This window comes from Natator depressus, chromosome 25 (assembly GCF_965152275.1).
Source record: "Natator depressus isolate rNatDep1 chromosome 25, rNatDep2.hap1, whole genome shotgun sequence".
NCBI lineage: Eukaryota > Metazoa > Chordata > Testudines > Cheloniidae > Natator > Natator depressus.
The window spans coordinates 12,293,954-12,314,954 of NC_134258.1; the positions used below are offsets into that span (position 1 = coordinate 12,293,954).

The 21,001-nt window shown below is 51.2% G+C and overlaps 1 protein-coding gene across 2 annotated transcripts in view; it reads left to right on the forward strand.

Moving 5' to 3' along the window:
* EFNA2 (ephrin A2) overlaps positions 1-21,001 on the forward strand; it is a 138,757-nt gene that overhangs the window by 102,549 nt on the left and 15,207 nt on the right. For both annotated transcript variants that reach the window (XM_074939529.1, XM_074939531.1), the window contains one exon: positions 10,431-10,723. In XM_074939529.1, coding sequence (XP_074795630.1) covers positions 10,431-10,723 — 293 coding nt within the window. The remainder of the gene's footprint in view (positions 1-10,430; positions 10,724-21,001) is intronic.

The window sequence follows — 21,001 nt, forward strand, 5'->3', positions numbered from 1 at the left end:
CTTGATGAAGGATTGGATCCCATAACCCACAGCCGCTGCTGTGCTCAGGATCCGTAGCAATGAGAGGCCGGGCAGGGTACCCAGGTTAGGAGCAGTGTTCATACCTGGGGGGAGGCATCTGGAACACAGATGACTTTAAACTCAGGGAGAGAAAGGCAGTGTGTGGCACTCCCCCGGCTGGCTGATTCACACACTGCAAGGGCATAGCTCTGCGAAGCCTTTCTGGAGGAAAAAGCCTGGAGAGAGACATCTGAAGGGCCAAACGCAACACTTGGGTGTAGGGAGCGTGTGCAGTTGTAAGTCACAAGTGTACCTGGCATATATGCACACATGGCATGACAGACCGTGGGCTTTTAGTTGTGCGAAGGGATGTCAGAAGTCAATAGCTAACAGCAGCAGAGACAGGTAATAAAAAGTATAAGGAGGTGGGGGAATGGGTTGGGTTGTGTGATGTCCTGAATGATAGACAAGGCCTCGTTTTTATGCCTAACGTATAGGGCTTAGATCATCCTTTCGCTCTTCCTCACTGTCCTATCGGAGCACTGACAGGATTTATATCCTTATGAGGTTGGGAGATATTATTCCTGTTTTTCAGAATGGGGAAACTGAGGCACAGAGAGGGACGACCTGCCCAAGGCAATGACAGAACCAGGAATAGACGCCAGGAGTCCTGCGTTCTTATGCCATTTGGAAGTCAAAGAGCTTGCTGCAGACAGTGTCTCCCCTTGTAGGCAGGGGCTAGGGGAACAGTGGCTGACCAGATCCCTTCTGCGGGCCATATGTGTCCGTCCCAGATGCCGGATGTGGGTAAATGGAAACAGGGTGCCAAAATCAGGACGGGGTGGCTCAGGATAGTTGGGATGGTGAGTCTCACCTCTGAATCACTGCCCCAGCTCCTGCCCAGGTTGGAGTGACTAGGAACCGTTCCTATCTGGTGACAGGTTGTGGAGGGTGGGGGGGGGGTCTCAATCCAGCTTCTAGTGGGCACTGAAAGCATCATCTGACTTGGCATGAACTGCCCCTCCACACACCATGTGCCCTGTCTTAGCAGAAGGGACTGAGAAGCCTTTGATGCTATTCCATGCAGCGGGGTCCTTCCAGCTCAGCCTTGGCTGGGGGCAGCGTGGCCGGGAGAGATCTGCAGGTGTGGGAGCACCAGCCCACTTGCAGCCTCAGGATCAGCACAGCTTCCCAATTGTGGTTCTCCCCTTCCCCTGGACTCCCTGGGCGAGACGCAGGCTCCGTGTGCCTGCCCCTGGGTTTCTGCAGCTCCCTTTTCCGAAGGGGGGGGCTGCACCCCAGAATTTGAATGTGCAAAGGAAAAAAAAACTAACAAGCAAGGGCTCCGTGCCACTGACCCGCTCGTGTGGAGAACCAGACAATGGGCTGTCTGTTGTCAGTGCGGTTTCAGGCTCAGATCCCAGCTGCAAGATACAGGCTATACAAGGCGGGGAAGAATGTTATCAGGCGGCTATCTGCTGGCTACACTGAAATGTAATCCTAGTTTGGGGTGTTGTAAGAGACATGAATAGAATCTGAGCGAGGGAAAGGACGGAGCTTACCAAGCGCTGGGAATTTCAGAGATTCACCTTTTCTCTCTCCTGCGGTGTGGAGGGGGGAGCGACGTGTAGGGCAGACATTAGATGCATGCAGCTGACTAACAGTTAGACATGAATAAAGACAAGTGCAAAATGCTACACTTAAGAAGGAAGAATCAAATGCACAGCTACAAAATGGGGACGAACTAGGTGGTGGTACTGCGGAAAAGGAGCTTCTAGGGGATCACACACTGAATCTGAGCCAACAGTGTGATGCAGCTGGGGAAAAGGCTAATATCATTCTGGGGTCTGTTAACAGGCGTGTCGTATGTTAGACACCGGAGGTGATTGCCCCCCCCCTACGCAGCACTAGTGAGGGTCAGCTGGAGTCCTGTGCCCAGGTCTGGGCGCCGCAGTTCAGGAAAGATGTGGATAAATTGGAGAGGTTCAGAGGAGAGCAACAAAAATGATCAAAGGATCAGAGAAGCTGGGCTCCGAGGAAAGGTTTAAAAACTCGTCGTGTTCAGTCTCGACAAAAGAAGACTGAGGAGGGACCTGAGGACCTTGTGCACATGCACTGAGGGCTGTTATCAAGAGGACAGTGAGGTCTCCATGTCCCCTGTCGCTAGGACTAGAAGCAATGGGCTTAATCTACAGCAAGGAAGATTTCAGTTCAATGTTAGGAATAAGGGGGCTCTGGAACAAGCTCCAGGGAGGTTGTGGAATCCCCGTCACTGGTGGTTTTTAAGACCAGGTTGGACAGACCCCTGTCAGGGATGGTCTAGGGTTACTTGGTCCTGCCTCAGTGCAAGGGGCTGGACGCGCTGACCTCCTGAGGTCCCTTCCAGCCCAACACTCCTGTGATTCTGTGATCAGATGCCTGCAATTGACGGAGGATGAAGCTCGTCAGCCGCCTCACTCCAAATGCAGTTGGGTCCCTTTAAGACCCCGAGTGGCCCCTCCTTTGCCCAAAATACACAGCATGATACTAATCAGGGCAGAAGGCCTCCTGCTGTGGGGAGTGTTTGGCAAATGGGTCAGGATAGAAGCAGGGGGAGGGGAATCCAGGGAGGGACTAGCCTTTGGCTATCTCACCAAAGGAGCAGAGAGCCTCCTTCTCACTGTGTTAGTCCAGGACAAACAACCTCTCTCACTCATCCCTTAAATCCACCCTGCTCCCTCCAGAGTGCTCATTGCCCCATTTAATATCATTCTGCTGGATGGGGTCCCTCCTTCTCAGGGTGCATCTCATTCTAATATTGGAGAGGAAGGAGAGCACTGGCGTGGGACTTAGGGGATCTGGGTTTGGATGCCCTGTGTGACCCTGGGCAAGTCATTCCACCTCTCCGGGCCTCAGTCTCTCCATCTGTAGAATGGGGATAATGATCCTTCCTTTCCTTCTCTTGATTATCTCAGCTCTTTGAGGCTGGTACCATCTTTGTTTGCACCTAGCACAGTGGGATCCTGGTCTGTGATTGGGGCATTTAGGCACTACTGTAATCCATCTAATAAATCCTCCTCCTCATAATCTTATAAAGTGCGGTAGGGGAAGGCAGTGTAATGGGTAGGGCCCTGGGCTGAATTCCCAGCTCTGCCATGTGACATTGGGCCAGTCCCTTCCCCGGTCTGTGCCACCGCTTCGCCCTCTGTAAAATGTGTAGACTGACCCCCCCCCCCATTTGTAACGTGCATTGAGTCCTGTGTGTGGAGCGTGCTAGAGAAGCCCTGAGTGTTATATTAGTGAGCAACAGCAGTCCCAGGGGCGGTTCTTGGTACATTGTCCAAACACCAGAGAGCTGTGGGGAAGAGAGAAAGAGCCTCAGGCCCTCACCTCTCCAGCAACCTACCGTGTTGTGTGACAGAGCAGGTACTGTCTGCTTCGAGGGAGCCGGGGTTTGGAAACTCAGCGCCGAGTGGCAGGTCTCCAAGCAACGAACAACCCCTTCCCTGGTTTTTAAGGTTGGGGCACATCTCTCTTTAGTTTTTAAAGCCTTGAAATGGTCCAAGAAACCAATGTCGGGGAAAAAAATATCCTTGGCTAAGCCTGGCTCCCAGTCCTGCAGCCCTCGTCACCCTTTTGAACGCTCTGGGAGCCCACACAGAGGTCTGGCCAAACCGATCAGATTGCAGGGGGGCCCACTCCTGCTGCCAGCTCTGCCAGTGTGGTGCCTCATTGAAAACAAAGGATTTTTGCGCAGGCATGGGGGACCCCCCACTTCTCAGAGCCAGCTGCAGGATGGCCTTCGTCAAGCCATGTCCCCGCCCCATTCCTCAGTTTCCCCCTCTGTAAAAATGAGGATCATGCTACTGAGTTGGTTTGCAAAGCCCTTTGAGATCCACGGATGAAAAGCTCTAGATAAGAGCCAGGGATTACTGTTATTTTCACTTGGTGATTTCATCACCTCCACCTCAGACCTGAAGGCTAAACCTTTCACCCCCCCCACATATCCATCAATCCTCTCATCCACCCCCCCATTTATCACAGCTGATCGGTTCTAATTCAGCAGCTTGTCATCCAGCAGAGGCACTCTGCGTTATTTGGACTTTTTTTCCAAAAAACCCATAATAATAATTATTCCCTGATCATCCTGTTTTCTTCCTTTCTTCCTTCGGCTTTAATAACAATCATCAAAATAAATAAATAAATACCTTAAAACAAAAAAACAAAAACAAAGGGAGAGAGGAGAGGTGGGATTTTTTTCCTTTATTGTGTGTGCGCATTTGAAAATTGTTGCCCAGTGAATCACGGCCCTCGGTATTAATTTTACATTTTAAAATGTTACCTTGCCAGGGGCAGGGCTGGCACGACTGAATCGGAAAAGGAGAGAAAGAGAGAGAAAAAACCCTTCTCCTTAATTAGCGTATTTCACTGTGTGATCAGAGTGCTTATGAAGCGAGTAATGAGGTGTATAGTAGCTTAAAGACTGCAAGAGAGCTGCTTCAGTGATATTCAGGGAACAGCCTTCCCCTTTCCTGCTCTCCATTTGTTCTCTCCTTCCTCCTTTTTTTTTCATTCCCTTTTTCCCTTTGTGATGACTGCATGTCTTTTATGTCATCCTCTTGAATCCCCTGATACATTTCCTGGTGGTTCGGGGGGTTGCGCTCACACACACACACACACACACACACATCCCTATCATTGTCTGTACATTTCATTTTTTCTTACCCTGCTAAGGCTGTGGGAATCACAGTGTCACCAACTATCTTGCCAGTCTATCAGTAGTTGCGCGGTGTTTGGTGCTTTCCTTAAAGCCCCACCTCCTGGAGTCATGAGATTTTCACAAGAACCTCAGCTTTCACTTACATTTTCTAGTTGTCTGAGTTGCAGAGCTTGAAAATGTCTTTGAGTGTGTGCATGCCAGAGAGAGCAAGAATTATGGCGTGTGTGTGTGCATTTTCTGTGTGTCTTTGTGCACGCATTGTGCATGAGTGTGTGTATGTGCCCGTGTGTGTGTATGCCTGAGCGTGTGCATAGTCTGCTGTGTGTGTGTGTGTGCATTGTGCATGAGCATGTGAAAGTGTCTCTGTGTGTGTGTGTGTATATATACCTGTGTGTGCGCATTGTCTGTGTGCGCACATCGGAGGGAGAGAATGGGTGTGTATATGCTTCTGAGTGTCAGAGTGAGTGACTGGGTGTGTGTGTGTGCGCATGTAACAATGGGAGAGTGTGTGTGTGTCAGAGAGTGTCTGTGTGTTGCATCTCCCTGCTGCCCCACAAAACTGACCCCTGCCACTGCCTGGATTTCCATGACACACACAAATCAGCCAGACACACTTTTGTGCAGACAGCAGGGCCAGCCAGGGGAGCTCCACTCGCCTCCTGCTGCAGGCTGACCGCTGGGCCAACATCTCCTCCACACCCTGCCCTGTGGGAGGGAGGACAGCCTGTCCCTTTAAACCCTCCCACTCACTGGCCCCATTGCCATGCAGCCCCTCTCCCTCCCCCGCCTGGCTGTATTACACACACAGCAGTGTGTGCTTGGCTCACTAGCAGGCCAGGGGCTTGGAGAAGGAAGCCCATCCCACAGCGCTGAATTGCCACTTAGAGACCCCGTGGGGCTCTGTTTGTCCACCGGGCCATCTCCATCTAAATGGAGATGCAGCTGCATCTTCCCCCCAGGAGAGGAGAAGCAATTTGTCAATTGGGCGGGGGAGGGAGAGGTGAATTATCCTCTGAAACCGAGGCTCTTTACCCAGTTGCTGCAGAGTGGCCACCTTCCTGCACTTCCCCCCACACACACCCCGGGGCACAGCATGGGGGAAGCGCAGGGGTGGGGGGAACCTGCCCTCAGGGAGATGCGGGAAGTGGAGATGCAAAATTTGGAACCAGGTCCGGATCCTGCAGCTCAGATACTGCAGGGGTGAGTGCAGGAGAGACAGAAGGAGAAATTTCATACACCAGGCTTTGGGGGGCAGAGGCCTGGGGTTTTGGTTCAGGCCCATTATGAAGCTGGGAGGCCACTTGCAAAATTCAGATCTGGATCCGGATCCAAATTTCGAACCTCCCTAGACTTGGGAGTGCTTGGATCTCGAGCAGAGCTCCTGGCCTGTGTGTAAACAGCTCTGGGGGCTCTGTCCCACCATTTGACCCCCAGCTCCCCGTCTTCCGTGACAGTTCCACCCCCACCTCCAAGTCAGTAACAGTGTGTGTGGTTCGGTGGCCCCCATGGGATGAGTTTGATGGGTCTCAGCCCAGCTCCCTGTGGCACAGGGGCCGGGTCGCAGTATCCACTGTTGCATTCAGCATTCAGTGGCTGTTCCTGGTGGACAGATGTGGCAGAGAGACTACGGACTGAGTGGGCCATGGAGAGTGAACTCCCTCCTGGCCCCCAGCACGGGCTCCTTTGAGGCAATATGGACCTAGTGATGGAGGTCAGTGCATATAGCTCAGCCTCTCTCTGCCATACAGAAGAGAGGCCCCCGGGCACGTCTGCATCCCAAGGGCTACAGTGGCACAGCTGCAGCTTCCTTCAGCGCCGGAAGGGGTTTTTCCGATGACGTCGGTAATTCACCTCCCCAAGCAGTGGCGGACCTAGCCACATCTACACCGGGAGTCAAGTCAGCCTACCTACAGCACGCAGGGGTGTGAATTTTCCACCCCTCTGAGCAGCGTAGCTAAGTGTAGACCAGGGCTCAGGCCTCATCTTCACTGCAGACTTAACATGGGTTCAAACATGGGCTTTGCCTTTAACCCATTCCACATTCACACACTCACATGCCTCTCTCCCTGCCCCACAACAAAGCAGCCCTCACGCCCTGAGCTACTGGCCAGACCCCGAGTTAGCTCATCCTGCGTGTTGCTAGCCCGAGATAACTGCAGTGAGAATGTGCAGCCAGGGCCACTCACAGGACTCAGTACCCGATGGTCCTCCAGGACGCCCCTTCCCACGAACTTTCTTGCCATCTCTTTTGCTCAGACCCCTGACAGAAGCAGTCTGCCTTCATGTGCCTCTGCTCAGCATCCTCGCTCCCACCCTGCTCGCGGTTCCTTTAGCCTCCCCATCTCCAATGCCCAGCAAGAGGCCCCTGTACCAGCGGACAGGCTCCGGGCGCTTTCCACCACTGCTGAATTCACAGTGGCTGTAATAGAGCCAGACTCCCCAACACAGATCCTCACGCTGCAGGCCACAGGGAGGTTCCAGGGGGTGCAACCACCCTGTTTTTAGGGCTAGCTGGGGATGGGGTCCTTGAGACGCGTGGAGGGATCCCTGAAAGTTTTCTGTGGTTCCACAGGAATACAGTCTGGAAAAGGCTGACTACCACTGGCAAAAGGGAGACACCCGGGTTGTTAGCCCCTAAAGAACTATGGGCCAGATCCCCAGCTGATATAAACTGGTCCGTGGAGTGATGCTCATTGAAACTGGCGGAGGATATGGGTTTTATAGCTGTTGGCCATGTTCCATCGGTTCCAGTACCAATTCACCGGCTGCCTCCTGGCCCCGGGGCTGCACCAGGTCCGGCATGCATTGCAGCGGGGCACAGGCTGGAATCTCACACACACACACACCCTGCCACTCATGCCACCCTCCACTCACAACCCCCCAAACTTTTGTTGTTTGTCTTTTAAGGCTCCTCCACCCGGCATTCATGAATAATTCCTCTTTTGGCTGCCTGAGTGTCAGTGACCTGCCTGCTGCCTTCGCAGAGGGGTGTCTGCCCGCTTTTTTGTCTGCCGTGTTTTAAAGAGAGACTGACAGCTGACAAGGCTTCCCGTAGTGCCCGGCCCCCTCCTGTCCCTCCCACAACAGGGGGCCCGTGTACTGCTGTCAGTTTCACCAGATGGGGAGTCCTGGGGCTGGAGGAGAGCAGGCCGGAGGAACTACAATGGGGACTGTTCTTGGCCTGCTCTTCGCTTCAGGGGGCCCTAGAGGTTCTGTGAGAGGGGGGCACACCCAGCATCACGCTGAGCGGCCAGTGCCCCAGGTGTGAGCCTCTTGGTACCCCTTGCCCCTTACCCTGGTATCTGGTACCATCCTGACGAGGGAAATCTTCACTGGTGCCAGGACAGCGATGAAGCAGGTCAGGGTTGAACTTCTAATGGAGACACACTGTGCTAGTCGCTTCTTGGGCTCAGTAGCATCGGTGCAGCATGTTTACACTGGAGGGGCTTGCGCTGGTGTGGCTACTTCAGTGGAAATCTCCCCCCCACTCCTACCCCAACACACACTACAGACCAGGCAGGAGAAGTGACTCACCCAAGGTCACACAGCTGGGCAGTGGCAGAGCCAGGGAGAGAGCCCAAGAGGCCTGGTTCCCTGTCGCCCATCACCGTGCGCAGTCAGTGCAAAGAGCCGCGGGGGTCGTGTTTGCCACTGATTTTGGCCTGCTTCAGATGACTGCAACTTGCCCTTCGTGGCTCTCAAAGCTCTTTGAGCACTGCTGTCCCTGGTGGGGAGACTGAGTCACAGAGCGGTAGATAGAACGCAAGCACGCTGACAAATACAAGCGGAAGAAGGAACAGTTTTATGTTAAGTGTCTCCTGGCATCTCGTGAATGCCCGTGTGCGCGCGCACACACACACACGCATCCACAACGGCCCCAATTTTTATTCCAGATGTTCTGTGCTCTCTCAGCAACTTGGAAGTGAATCAGTCCCCCACACCTGCCCTAGCCTTGCTGATGTCGGCAAGAGAATTTCTATTTGAGGGCAAGTGCCTCTGTAGGAACTTCAAATTAATTAGCAGAGAAAACCCATTCGGTGTGGGGAGAAGTCAGGATCGCTCCTGAGGGGCTCGTGCATTTGACTGCGGAGTCTTCGTCAAACGCGAGGGCCAATCAAATCTACACAGCAAGTTATTTTAAATTTCCCCAGAAGGCGGGCATGGGTTTGGAAGGTGGCAAACGGAGCTGGCTGGTCTTAGGGGACTGTGGTGTATCATGGTCTAAAATGGGAATTGTTGAAGTATTGTGGAGTCGTTTTCTAGCTCTGCTAATCCCTTAATCTCTCAGATAATCAGTACCAAAAAACATAAATTACAATAGGATTGGAGCGCACATCTGCAGTAATACCAAAAGGGTTTGATGGTATCGCAATGCATAATGATTTTTTGCTACTTATTACCAAGTGTTGCCAGTTTATTTCTCTTAAAACAATGAGGTACTGAATTTAATCTTGTAGAGTGAACGCGGATTCAGGGCGTTTGACTGGTGATTAGGGCAGAGGACCTGTGCGTCAGGATTCCTGGTCTCTGCGCCTGGCTTTGGAAGGGAGCGTGGTCTAGTGGTTAAAGTAAAAGGGAGTAAGAGTCAGAAATCCTGGGGTGGTTGGATGGCAGTTGTGGCCTATGAAATACAGGGGCTCAGACTAGAAGATCTGGTGGGTCCCTTCCAGCCTTAAACTCTATTCCCAGATATACCACTAATTTGCTGTATGGGCTCAGACAAGTTGCTGAAAGTCTCTGTGCCTCGGTTTTCCTTCTGTAAAATAGGGTGAGTCAAACTCCCCTCCTGGGGCTTTTCTTGGGGTCCATTAATTGATGCTTGTAAAGCGCTTTGAAATCTAGGTCAGGAAGCATTGGATAAGGGAAAAACTCCTTTACTATCTGTTTTCCTTTTTTTCTGTGTAAGGGATGGGTGGTTTGACACAGTGAAAAGTAGAATCAGAAAAGAAGAGGTGGGTTCTCTATGCTTGTTACAGGTACCAAAAAGGAAGAGGGAAAAAATTTAGGGCCCGATTCTCCATGGCTTGGCCCCATGTGCAGTTGTTTATATATGAATCAGCATGGTTGTGTTCTCCACTCACTTTGCACAGCTGCCAATGGCTGTCCAAGGAGAAGGGTAGCAGAGTCAGGCCTTAAGGTCAAGCTTTTTATGAGTGGCTAGAGATTTTTACGAGTGGCTAGTGATTTTTTTGGTGTCTAGTTTGAGACACCGAAAAGGGTAGTGATTTTCAAAGGGTGGGAACTTGGCACTGTCTGGAAATCAGAGCCCTTTAAGGTGTCCCAAGTCAGGCTCCTGGAGTCACTAGTCACTTCTGAATTTCTTATGCCCGAAGCATCCCATGACTCATTGCATGGACCCCACAAAATGAAGCCTTGGCAAGGCGTGTAGTCCGCTGGTTCGTGGGAGCCAGGACTCCTGGGTCTTCTTCCTGGCTCTGCTGCTGGCTTGCTGTGCAGCATTGGGCGTGTGGCTTAACTCAGAAATCTTTCAGAAGTGGACACTGCTTTGGGTTGGTCCACTTGAGCCCCTTAGGGGTCTGAGAGTCACAGGTGCTAAGCACCCGCAGTGCCAAGCAGGCACATCCAAAGCTCTGCTGCCAAGGGCCCCTGAGCTGTCATCTTGCAGAGAGCCCAATGTTCTGACTGACACGTGTCAGGCTGGCCAGTCCGCCGCGGTCCTTCCCTGGATCCCCTGCTTCTCACCCCTGCTTCCTCCTTCCGTTCCCTGCAGGTTCCATCGGGGGGACTACACGGTGGAAGTGAGCATCAATGACTACCTGGATATCTACTGCCCTCACTATGAGGACCCCTTCCCGGTGGACAAGATGGAGCGGTATATCCTGTACATGGTCAATTACGAGGGCCATGCTTCCTGCGACCACCGGCAGAAAGGCTTCAAGCGCTGGGAGTGCAACAGGCCCGACTCCCCCAGCGGGCCCCTGAAGTTCTCAGAGAAGTTCCAGCTCTTCACTCCCTTCTCTCTAGGATTTGAGTTCAGGCCAGGGAACGAGTATTACTACATCTGTGAGTATCCCGCGCTGCAGATGGGTGGTGCCCTGCACCCTCTCGGGGAACGACCCTTGTGCACATTGCTGACCGTGGCACTTCCTGTTCCTAACAGGGCGAGGGTGACTTGAAAAGCCCAATGGAAGGCCTGGTGCAGAACGTGCAAATTTGCACAGTGAGTGGTTAACAGAGCTCGGTGCAAGCGTCTCGCTTAGCAGCCACCCAAAGACCATGGTGGAAGCACATTGTAATGAGTTGGAGGGTGGGTATGTGCAACACTGCCCGCTACTGGATACAGTCAGAACCGTTCAGCTGTGTGTCACATCCCGGACACTGCTAGCAGCTCTAGTGGCAGGGGGCTGTAGCTTTGGAACAGGACAATTCGAGCTCTATCGCGGCTGTCCCGGTGACGTTTCAGGCGGCTTCTGCGTGCCGCGTAGTCCCAGCCATGACGCTGCAAGCTGGCTACAGTGTTGTTTCCTTGCTGACTCGGGGCTTTATGAAATAGCTTGTAAAGCCACAAAATCCACAAAATAAACCATGCAAAGATTCAGGGAGGGCTGGGACATTTTGCTCTAGGTAGAAATTTCCACTGAAACACACATATATTCCAACAGAAAAACACATCGGAAAGGCAGCGGTAGGGCTACAGTCTTGAGTCTGTACTTCAGTGAATAATACTGTTCAAGAATCTTCGAGCTCAAATAGTCAGTAAGTAGCCCCGTCGCATCAGCAACCCAGGGTGCTCTTGTCAAACCACACGCTCAGACCGCTTTAACTCTGCCCCCGTGAGAGGCCAGCTGACCACCTGCCCTCCTTTGCTGACGGAGTATTGAAAGGTTGGCCCATGCCTGCGTCTCCAACTCTCTGCTTTGTCACCGCACTCACCTTTGCCCTGATTGTGCTGTCCAGACACATGGAGTTTTTATATGGAGACGGGCTGGCTCTGGGTCTAATGACACTTAGAGAACTGTCTGCCACATGGAATCCCAGGCCCGGATCCCCTGGGAGCACCTCCTCTGAGATACTCAGTTCTCTCAGCATCTCCCAGGATAGGGCTCTCAGGGCTCCATCCTGCCAGGTGCTGAACACTCTGGCGCTGTCCCAGCAAAGCACGTACAGACACGCTGAACTTCAAGCACATGAGAAATCCTATGGACTTGGGTGACGGACCCAGCGCTTAAAGTGAAGGCCGTGCTTGATCAGGGAACTGTTCGTTGTGGGTGGATAAGGAGTTTTGGATCTTCCCAAGCCATAGCTATGGAGGCAGAGCACAAGGATGGGGAGTAGCGTTGGCAGGGAAGCTAGCAGCATTGTGGTGAAATCCTGTCATTTGGGCCTCTTCCCTCCTGCAAGGCTAAAATTCCTTTTAGAAAAAGAAAACACCACCAGAAAATACACAGTCTGAACAGGAGCCAGGTTCTGCTGGACGCGGTCTGTCTGCTCTGTGCCCTCCGGTGATGCAAAGCAGCTGTGAAGCCATCTTAAGCAGCCTCTTCTAAACCCTGCTTTATGGCTGCGTTGCAATACCAGAGGTGTGCAATGGAACCAGAGTGTGCCGGGCGAATCTGGCTCCAAACGTCTCAGCTGAAATCTGGAATAACTCCTAGTGCTTTTCACTGTCAGAGCACTTAGCCTGAATACTGCCTGATAGCCCTTTGCAGCACTCCTGCTCGAGGAAGGTGAACAGGGAGACAGGCAGAGCAACTCACCCAAGGTCACAGCCAGAATCAGAGGTCAAGGAATAATGGCTCCCCAGTCCAACATTCATACCCCCACTGGACTAGAAATCTGGGTCAAGTGAAAACCTAGTGGGCTGGTCCAATGGGAGCCTTCTCATTAACTTCCACGGGCTGGGCTCAGAAGAAGATCCAGGGTCAGGTTTGAATGGACCTGTCCGTAGCATTCTAGGAGGAATTCTGAATGACTCCCTGGTCTGCTGGCTGTACGGTAACCCCAGACCTGAAATCTTGCTGGGGCTCTTCCTTTCCCTTCAGGATGGGGCCTCTCTTATTACTATGCACCAGACTTTGCTGTGTTGGTGTGCTAAGGTCATGTCAGTCGCCTCTGGGACCAGTGTAACCACTGCCTGCTTGGGTCTGCCGAGGTCCTGAAACAAGAACCCCAAGAGGTGTGAATTGCCCCAGTCTTCTTAACTCCGGGGACGGCTGTGAGTGAGCGTGCCTGCGGTCCTCGGTTGCCTTCATTCTGCCTCTCCCGGGACACAGCAGCTTCCCGTGCAGCCAATAATAATACCCAGTAAACCTGAACGTGCTTTACAAAGGTGGGCAGTATCATTAGCCTCATATTACAGATGGGGAGACTGAGGCACAGAGCAAGAAAGCATTCCCCAGGGTCACAGCCAAGACTAGAACCTGAGGCACAGCCCAGCACTTCAGCCACAAGGCCCTGCTGCTGGTCGGAACAAAGCTCACCTTTTTGTGGGGTGATGGAGGGTTTATTATGGTTTAAAGCAGCAACTCTGTTTACTCTCCACGGATCATGCCAGAATCTGACACACTAAAGCCGGCATTAACTGAGCCTTCGTTTAAGACCCGGGCCAGCTGAGTGCTCTGAAAAATAGTAAACCAAACCCAAACACACAGAGAGGCTCCTGAGCCAGTCAGTTTTCCTCCCCTGAGAAGCCAGGGATGAGAGCATCAGAGCTCATTCTGCCCCTGCCCCATGGACCGTTCACCTTGTAAAATTCAGAGCTCCAGCTTCCTGGGGGGTCTCCCCTGCCGGGGGCTCCCAGCAAGCAAAAATAATCAAGTGACTGTAATTAGCCGCCTGACCACCCATTGGGGAGGCTGGTTTACGTCTCTGTTTTAACAGAGCCCCACTTATCTTGATTAGAAGCAGGGTTTTGTCCTGCGTTTCTTTTAACGGAGGCTGGAGGGTCGCGGAGAGGGACACCTAGCCAAACTAAAGACGCTGCCCTTGGGGCTAGGACAGAGGAGAAGGTTCCATCCAGGCCTCCTCATTCGGAGGGCCAGGTTGGGGGCGGGCGCAGGGGGGAGCCGTTGAGTCCCTAGTTCAGCTGGAGAACTGATCCCTGGTGGAACTCCATTGATTCCAGCCTGGGAAATTCCATCTGCACCGGTGGGGGCCTAAAATTGGGGGTCTGAGTCAAAAGCGTCCATTGAGTCTGGTTCCGAACCGGCCCCCCCCCATCTATATCTCCCAGTGCCGTCACGGCTGGTGGGGTCTCCAAGGACCAGGAGATGGGGGTACAGCCTCAAAGGGACGTATTTGGCCTTTGAGAAGACACGGGAGGCTCATCTTCCTCCTTGGCCAGAGCCGCAAAGTTTTGGTGGATACAGAAAGGCCGGGTCTTGGTTTCCAGGAGAGGGTGAAGAGTCAGAGGGTCATGTGGCTCCCCAGTATCTGTCATCAAGGAGGTGGTACTAAGGGCTGTCTCTCGCCTTCCTCCTGTCCCTTCCCTTCGGGGTGCTGAGAGCCATTAAGCCTGCATATAATAGAAACCACTTCAAGCCAGGGGGTGCTTTAGCACCCCTAGTTCCAGCACCTATGCTTCCTTTGGATTAGACCCACGTAGCAGAGAGCAGGTTTCAGCTCACCGGCACCTCTGGCCCGACCAGCGCTATATAGAGCGCTGCTGATTTAGGGACTGCTCTCGCCCTACACACCACAGGAATGGCTGAGATCAGCTGCAACTACATTGGCTAGTGGCCCTGGAAGCATGTGCTTGGGGACTGGAGTGAGGCCATTTTCAATAGAGCGTCCCAGGTGTGAAAAGTTTTAGATAAGGATATAAATCCTCATTCTTTATGGCATGAGCCAGCCGAAATAAGAGGGTCAGGAGGGAACTTTCTATGGAGGCAGGTTACCCCCTCACTGCCTCCTGCAGGATTTCTTACACCTTCCTTTGAAGCATCTGGTGCTACCCATTGTCAGAGAGAAGACACTGGGCTAGATGGACTTCAGGTCTGATCCTGTCTGGCAATTCCTACGTTCTTGTGAATCTCACTCCTTTTGGAGGTCTGGCCACCTCCAGAGTTACAACCTAGCCCAGTTTACAGCATTTAGCACCCTGACAGGTCCTTTACAAACAGCCCAGAGAGTTACTCCTGATTTGCCCCACTCCAAGGCCCCGATCCTGCAAATGTTTAACCACATGCAGAATTTTACTCACATGAGTTAACTGAAATGCTCTGGGGGACTCCCGTTCTTAAAGCCAAGCACACGTGTACAGGATCAGGCCCTAAGCAAGAGGAGAATTGGGCCCATTTTTAATTTTCAACCTCCAGAGTGGATGTACACAAGACAAAAATCAAATAGGGAAAAAGAGTTGCATGATGGGGCCTGAGCCAAAGCTGATTGGAGCCGGTGAAACAATTCCAACAGTTTTGCAATTAAAGGTTAAAATTAAAAAAAATTAAAAATCGTGACCCAAAAGCACTTGATGGTGTCATTTGAAGCCAGGCGCCCTTCTCCTTTTGTGTGGGAACTACCAGCACCATTATCTTTCTTATTATTTTCCCCCTTTTTCTAAAGCATCTGTTTGGAAACCACTTAATTTGTTCCTTTTATCTAGATTAAATTACCATGCTCCCTTCCCCCATAAAATGTCACTTGTGAAATAACTGCGTCTACAACTCTCTCTTTTCGTATTCTGTTTTTTATTATTATTTTATTTTTTAATGTCGTTAGGGACAGATTACACAGGAGTAAATGGTGAAACTGATCATTGCTAAACCAGTTAGAATTCATGTCATGCGGAACATTAGAAATTATGCCTCTTTGAGGAACCGTATTTAGCAGACATGAAAGAAAAGAAATTACCTCCTTCTAGAGCTCACAAATTGGAATTCCATTAACCTCGCAGGCATAGAGATGAAGCTTTGTGTTCCCAGTTCTGGGTCAAGGTTAAGAGCCGGCGCTGGGGACACGAGCAAATGGTGAGATCCATTTGCCGATTCGTACTGGATCAGAATTTACAGCAGGGGTCAGAAGATCTGGAACTGGGTTACTTGGTCTCTCCCCAGTTTAGGAGGTTAGTTCATGATTGGGATGCAGCATGAACGAGACAATGTACTGTATGACTCCTTGGGAAAAAAATCATTAGGCATGGGAATCAGAGTGGAGTCTAGAGCAAGAGTCAGATGCTTCAGGATTTCGGCCCCCTGTTTGTTTCAGTTTAGGGTACCTGTTATTCCATTTAAAACAAAGATTCATGGGTAAGGAGAGAAAAGCAAAACTATCGAAGAGGCTAAGAGACTGACACATCTTTCCCAGTTGGAGACATGTACTTGGATGAAGTAATCAGGTTGCTAAGCCAAAGAAAGGTGATTTGGGGGCCTGGGGGGAGAAAACGATACATGGGCTGAAATAGGAAAGTCAAGTTAATGGGGAACTTTACAAGATTGGGGGAGACCAGAAGTGTGACCTGACTTCAACGCTACGTTCAGTTAAACATTATGGTTAAAATGGTTAATTATTTGTGTTACAGTAAGACACAGGCCCCAATCTAGGTCAGAACCCCATTGTGCTGGATGCTTCACAGGCACATAGGGAGAGGGAGTCTCTGCTGCAGAGCAATCTGAATAGACAGTGGGTGGGAGGGGAAACTGAGGCACAAAGAGGGGAAGGACCTCACCCAAGGTCACACAGCAGGTCAGAAGCAGAGCTGGGAATGGAACCCAGGTATCCTGAGTCCCAGCCCTTATCCACTAGATCAAATCCGCTGGAAGCTGCAAAGACAATTTATTTGCTGAAAACAGATAAACAACATGAAATGTGCTGGACCCCGTAACAAGAAAGCAACAAGCAGGGGGCCTGGCAGGTACGTTACAGATGAGCACTAAGAGCTGGAGCTCTTGGTAACATTTCACTCTCCCGCCCGCAAACAAGCCTGTGGAGCAGACAGGCCCAGCAGGGGGTGGACTGGAACATGCACACGCACTCACACACACACACACACAATTACAGGAACGGCAAGTAGGATGCCGCTTGGTGTCTTACGAAGCTAGGCTGCGTCCCTTTAGACTGTGGAGTTAAGAAATAGCCAGTGACTCGGAGGCTTTGTCTGCGCTGGGGATTTCAGCCATCGGCGGCCAGTTGTCAGCGTAGCTGCATCATTGCAAATCCCTAGTGTGGCTAGACAAAGTTGCTACAAGCCACATTTCGCCTTGGTGCTGTCTGTCCCCAGCCTGTCTGCACTTGAGGTTTGCACTGATGCTGCTATGCCAGAGGCTGGCTACCGATGGTTGTGACAAGGGCAAATTCCCAGTGTAAATAAGGGCTAAGTTCAGTCTGCAGGGTCTTTTACTCCTTCCCTCGGTCCGCGATTTCAGTTTGGATGCAGGGTTGGAGTTCAGGGTGCATATCAAAGAGACGGTCACGAGTCCCAGAATTCAATGGTGGGACTCTAAGCAAACAGAGATTATCCATGCAGCTGGGGCAGGCTATGGACACTCTATCTGGGACCCTGCCCCCCTCCATGCATCCTGCCACCTACCAGCATGTGGCTCCCGCCTGGACCTTCCTTCTCTGGTTTTTGAGGCTCCACAGCATCTTGTGATGCCTCTTAGCTGACACCCCCTGACAGGGGGCAGCAGCGGAGGAATGAACTATTTGGATCTATTCCCAGCTCTGCCACTGACCTGCTGGGTGACTTGGGCACATCACTTGGCCTCTTGGTACCTCCATTTCCCTTCTGTCCTGATTGCACCTGGGGCCTGTAGGTCCTCCTGTACTACAGTAATAATGGATGTGAAGTGAGTGATGAGAATCAGACAAGAGAGCACCAGAACCTGGACTAGCATGAGAGGAGATCCAGAGGGAAGAACAGAACCAGGGGGCAGAGAAGATGTCTGGACAGGACTGTCAGGGTACGTCTGCACTGCAGTAGGGAGGTGTGATTGTGGCATGTGTAGACACACCCGAGTTGGCTTTGATCTAGTTAGCCTGCAGCTTGAGTACGTACCCAGCATTGTGGGCTGGGCTTATACTCAGGTGGCTAGCTCATATTGTCGCCTGTGTGGCCACAGCTTGGCCATTGCTTTTAGGAAGCTAGCTAGATCAAAACTAGCTTGGCTTTACCTACGTGTGCAGCAGTCACCTCTGATTGCAGTGTAGACGTGCCCTCAGTGGCACTGTGTATATTCTGAGTATGTTCATGGGTGTGTCTGAGTGGGCAGATCCCCAGGTTGTGTGGACAGAGTGGTGGATCTGCACACTCATTACCGTTCATTTGTCTCCTCCACCTGGCATGTCTTGTCTTTCAGACTATAAACTCTTTGGGACAGAGTCATCGGGTCACCAAGTCTTGCAATAATTTGGGGGTTTTCTTAAAGCTCCAGCTCCTGGAGTCATGTGAGAATCTCAGCTTCCCCTTTACAACAGAAGTATGTGTCTAGCTGTCATGACTCCAGATGAACACTTGAAAACGTGATGCCTTGAAGGCAATAAAATCCAGAGGACAAATAGAAAGGAACCCAACCTTTAAAAAAAAAACTTATGATTTTTAAACCAGTCTTGTGATTTTGAAGAGCCCGACTCAGGATTGTTGAACAGTTGAGTGAAAGATAGTGGGACAGCCATTGACTATAAGTATCTACAGCGCCTCGCGTAATGGGGCCCAACCGAGCTGACTTCTAGGCAGTATTGTAACAGATGTTAAATGATAACCATTATACACTTATAAACAATGCTCCCTCTCCCCATCAGATTACTCATGAACACACTATTTATTAATTCATAGTTATCAAGGCCCCAGCAAGCATGCCCAGTGCACACAAGACACAACCGGTAAATCAGTCCTTGTGCCACAGAGCTTCCCACCCCCGCTAGCCAGCCCTACAACAGGCTGGGAGCATGGTCATGTCTGCAATAAGATACTGCTTATAAAATTATATTGTGGCTCAAATGGAGAGCGTGCCTGGCAAGACATAACAAGGGAAGGGAATTAAGATGGGGCTGCGTGTCTGGTGCTGAACAATGGAAACCACTAAGGGGTAGTAATGATTTTGAGCAGTTCCTCTAAAGTGAGGGAGGTGGGCAGAGGGCCCAGTTCTGAGCTCACCGACCGCAAGTTTAGATCAGTCAGTCGAGTCGCTTCTGAATTATACTGGGCTGATCGAGATCAGCCCCAGGCCCAGAGACAGGATGGCGGGGGGCGGATCCAGAACCTCAGCCCTTCGCAGCCAAGGCCCCGTCCCTGGCGAAACGCCCTGGCAGTCGGGGTCAGGGTGTACGTGCGTGTGGATTGCCTTGAGTACATGGAGCAGGAGGAGGAGAGCTGGAGTGGGGCCTGTGCTATTAAGAGCTTTCAGAGCCACTGGGGAGAAATGAAAATCAACCCAGCACTTTGTGGGCAGCCAGCAAAGAGCTCAGAGGGCAGGAACACTGGGGATTGCCCCTGCCAGAGATGGGCTACTGCAGCGTGAGCGAGATGTGGAGGGGCAGCTGCGGCCAGTGGCACATCCCGAAGAGTGCAACGCTTGGGATGTTCAGCCAGGGTTGTCAGGTCCCCTCCCTAACAGCTGGCATCTGCAGGGTAGCTGCCAAGCCCATGTTAGTTCACCCTTGCAAACAGGGAGGGGCACTTGGAGGTATTTTCCTCATCAAAGTTGGGGCAGGGGAATCTCTTTGGAGAGGAGAGGGGTGTGGTTGTGTGCCCTGGAGAGGGCTGTGCGTGTCTCCACCTAGAAGGACATGGGGGGATCCATCTGGAGAGGGGTGTGTATGTCTCCCCCGCCCCCATTTGGAGAGGAGAGGATTGTGTGTATGCAGGGGGTGGGACATGAGAGGCCCATTAACATTAGCAGTTGGGAGAATCACACCTCCTAGGTCCATCTGCTTTAACTTTTAAATTAAACTTTATTGAGAATAATTTTCCCCTTCCCTTTTTAATTAAAAAATAAATAAGTTCTTTTTAAAATGCACATAAAAAATTTCCATTTTCCATTTGGAGAGGGGAGTTTTGCCAAGATAATTATTGCAATTACACATTTTATCTCTCCCAATGAGTATTATTTTTATTAGGTGCTTTTATCTTCGTTTTCTCTGTTAAGGGGGAAGGGCGCACAGACCGCTACTCGTAACAGACAACAGCATGAAGCCCCCAAGGAGTCATTGCAGGGGTCGAGTTCTCTCACTTCCTAAAGGGAAGCCCCTCCCTGCTAGAGGCGCCGGAAAGGCTGGGAGGGAATGACGAGAACTCTCCTATTGTTAATAAGTGTCATTGTAAATTATCAGTGTCACCGCACAGGCCACTGAACAATATTGAAAAGTACTGGCAACAGCTGGCTTTGGTCATGTCACACAAGGGGGCAAAGGGATTCATGTTGGCCCAGCCAGACCCACACTCTCTGCTCTAAGCGGGATACTTTGCAAAAATGCAGACTGATTAAGTTTTTCCATCACCACAACATTCACACATCACCAGCCTCCCTTCCACTGCAGGGGACACAAAAATTGGGGGGTGATAAATGAGGAGGAGGACAGGTCACTGCTGCAGAGTGATGTGCATGGCTTGGTAAGCTGGGCTCAAGCAAACAGGGTGTGTTTTAGTACGTGTAAATGTACACCTCTAGGAACAAAAAAACATAGGCCATACTTAGAGAATGGGGAACTCTATCCTGGGAGGCAGTGACTCAAAAAGATTTCAGTATTGTGGTGGATAATCAGCTGAACATAAATTGCCAGCGCAGTGCTGGCCAAAAGGGCTGATGTGATCCTTGGACATACAAACAGAAATCTGGAGGAGGCGGAGAGAGGTTATTTTACTTCTGTATTTGGCACTAGGACAACTGCTGCCAGAATACCATAGCCCATTCCAGTGTTCACAATTCCAGGAGGCTGTTCATAAATCAGAGGAGATTCAGAGAAGAGCCATGAGAATGAGTAAAGGATTAGAAAACCTGTCTTATAGCAAGAGACTCCAGGAGCTCAGTCTATTTAGCTTAATAAAGAGAAGGTTAAGGGGTGACTTGATCACAGTCTGTTAGTACAAACCTGGGGAACAAATATTTGATAGTGCAGGATTCTTCAACCTAGCAGCTACAGGGTGAAGATCCAGTGGCTGGAAGTTGAAGCTAACCAAATTCAGCCTGGAAATAAAGCTTTAACCAGCAAACCACATTCATCTAGACTTCCTTAGGGCCCCAGCAGAGAAGTGTTTCATGTCTCTTCCTCTACAGCCCTTAATACCTGCCTAATACTACAGCCCACAGCCCCACCCAGCAGCAGAAGCCTGGTTGTACCTAGAGCCAGCTTTTTATATCTTCCCTGGGAGTGGGTGTGGTCTGAGGCATGACTCCACCCCCTGCT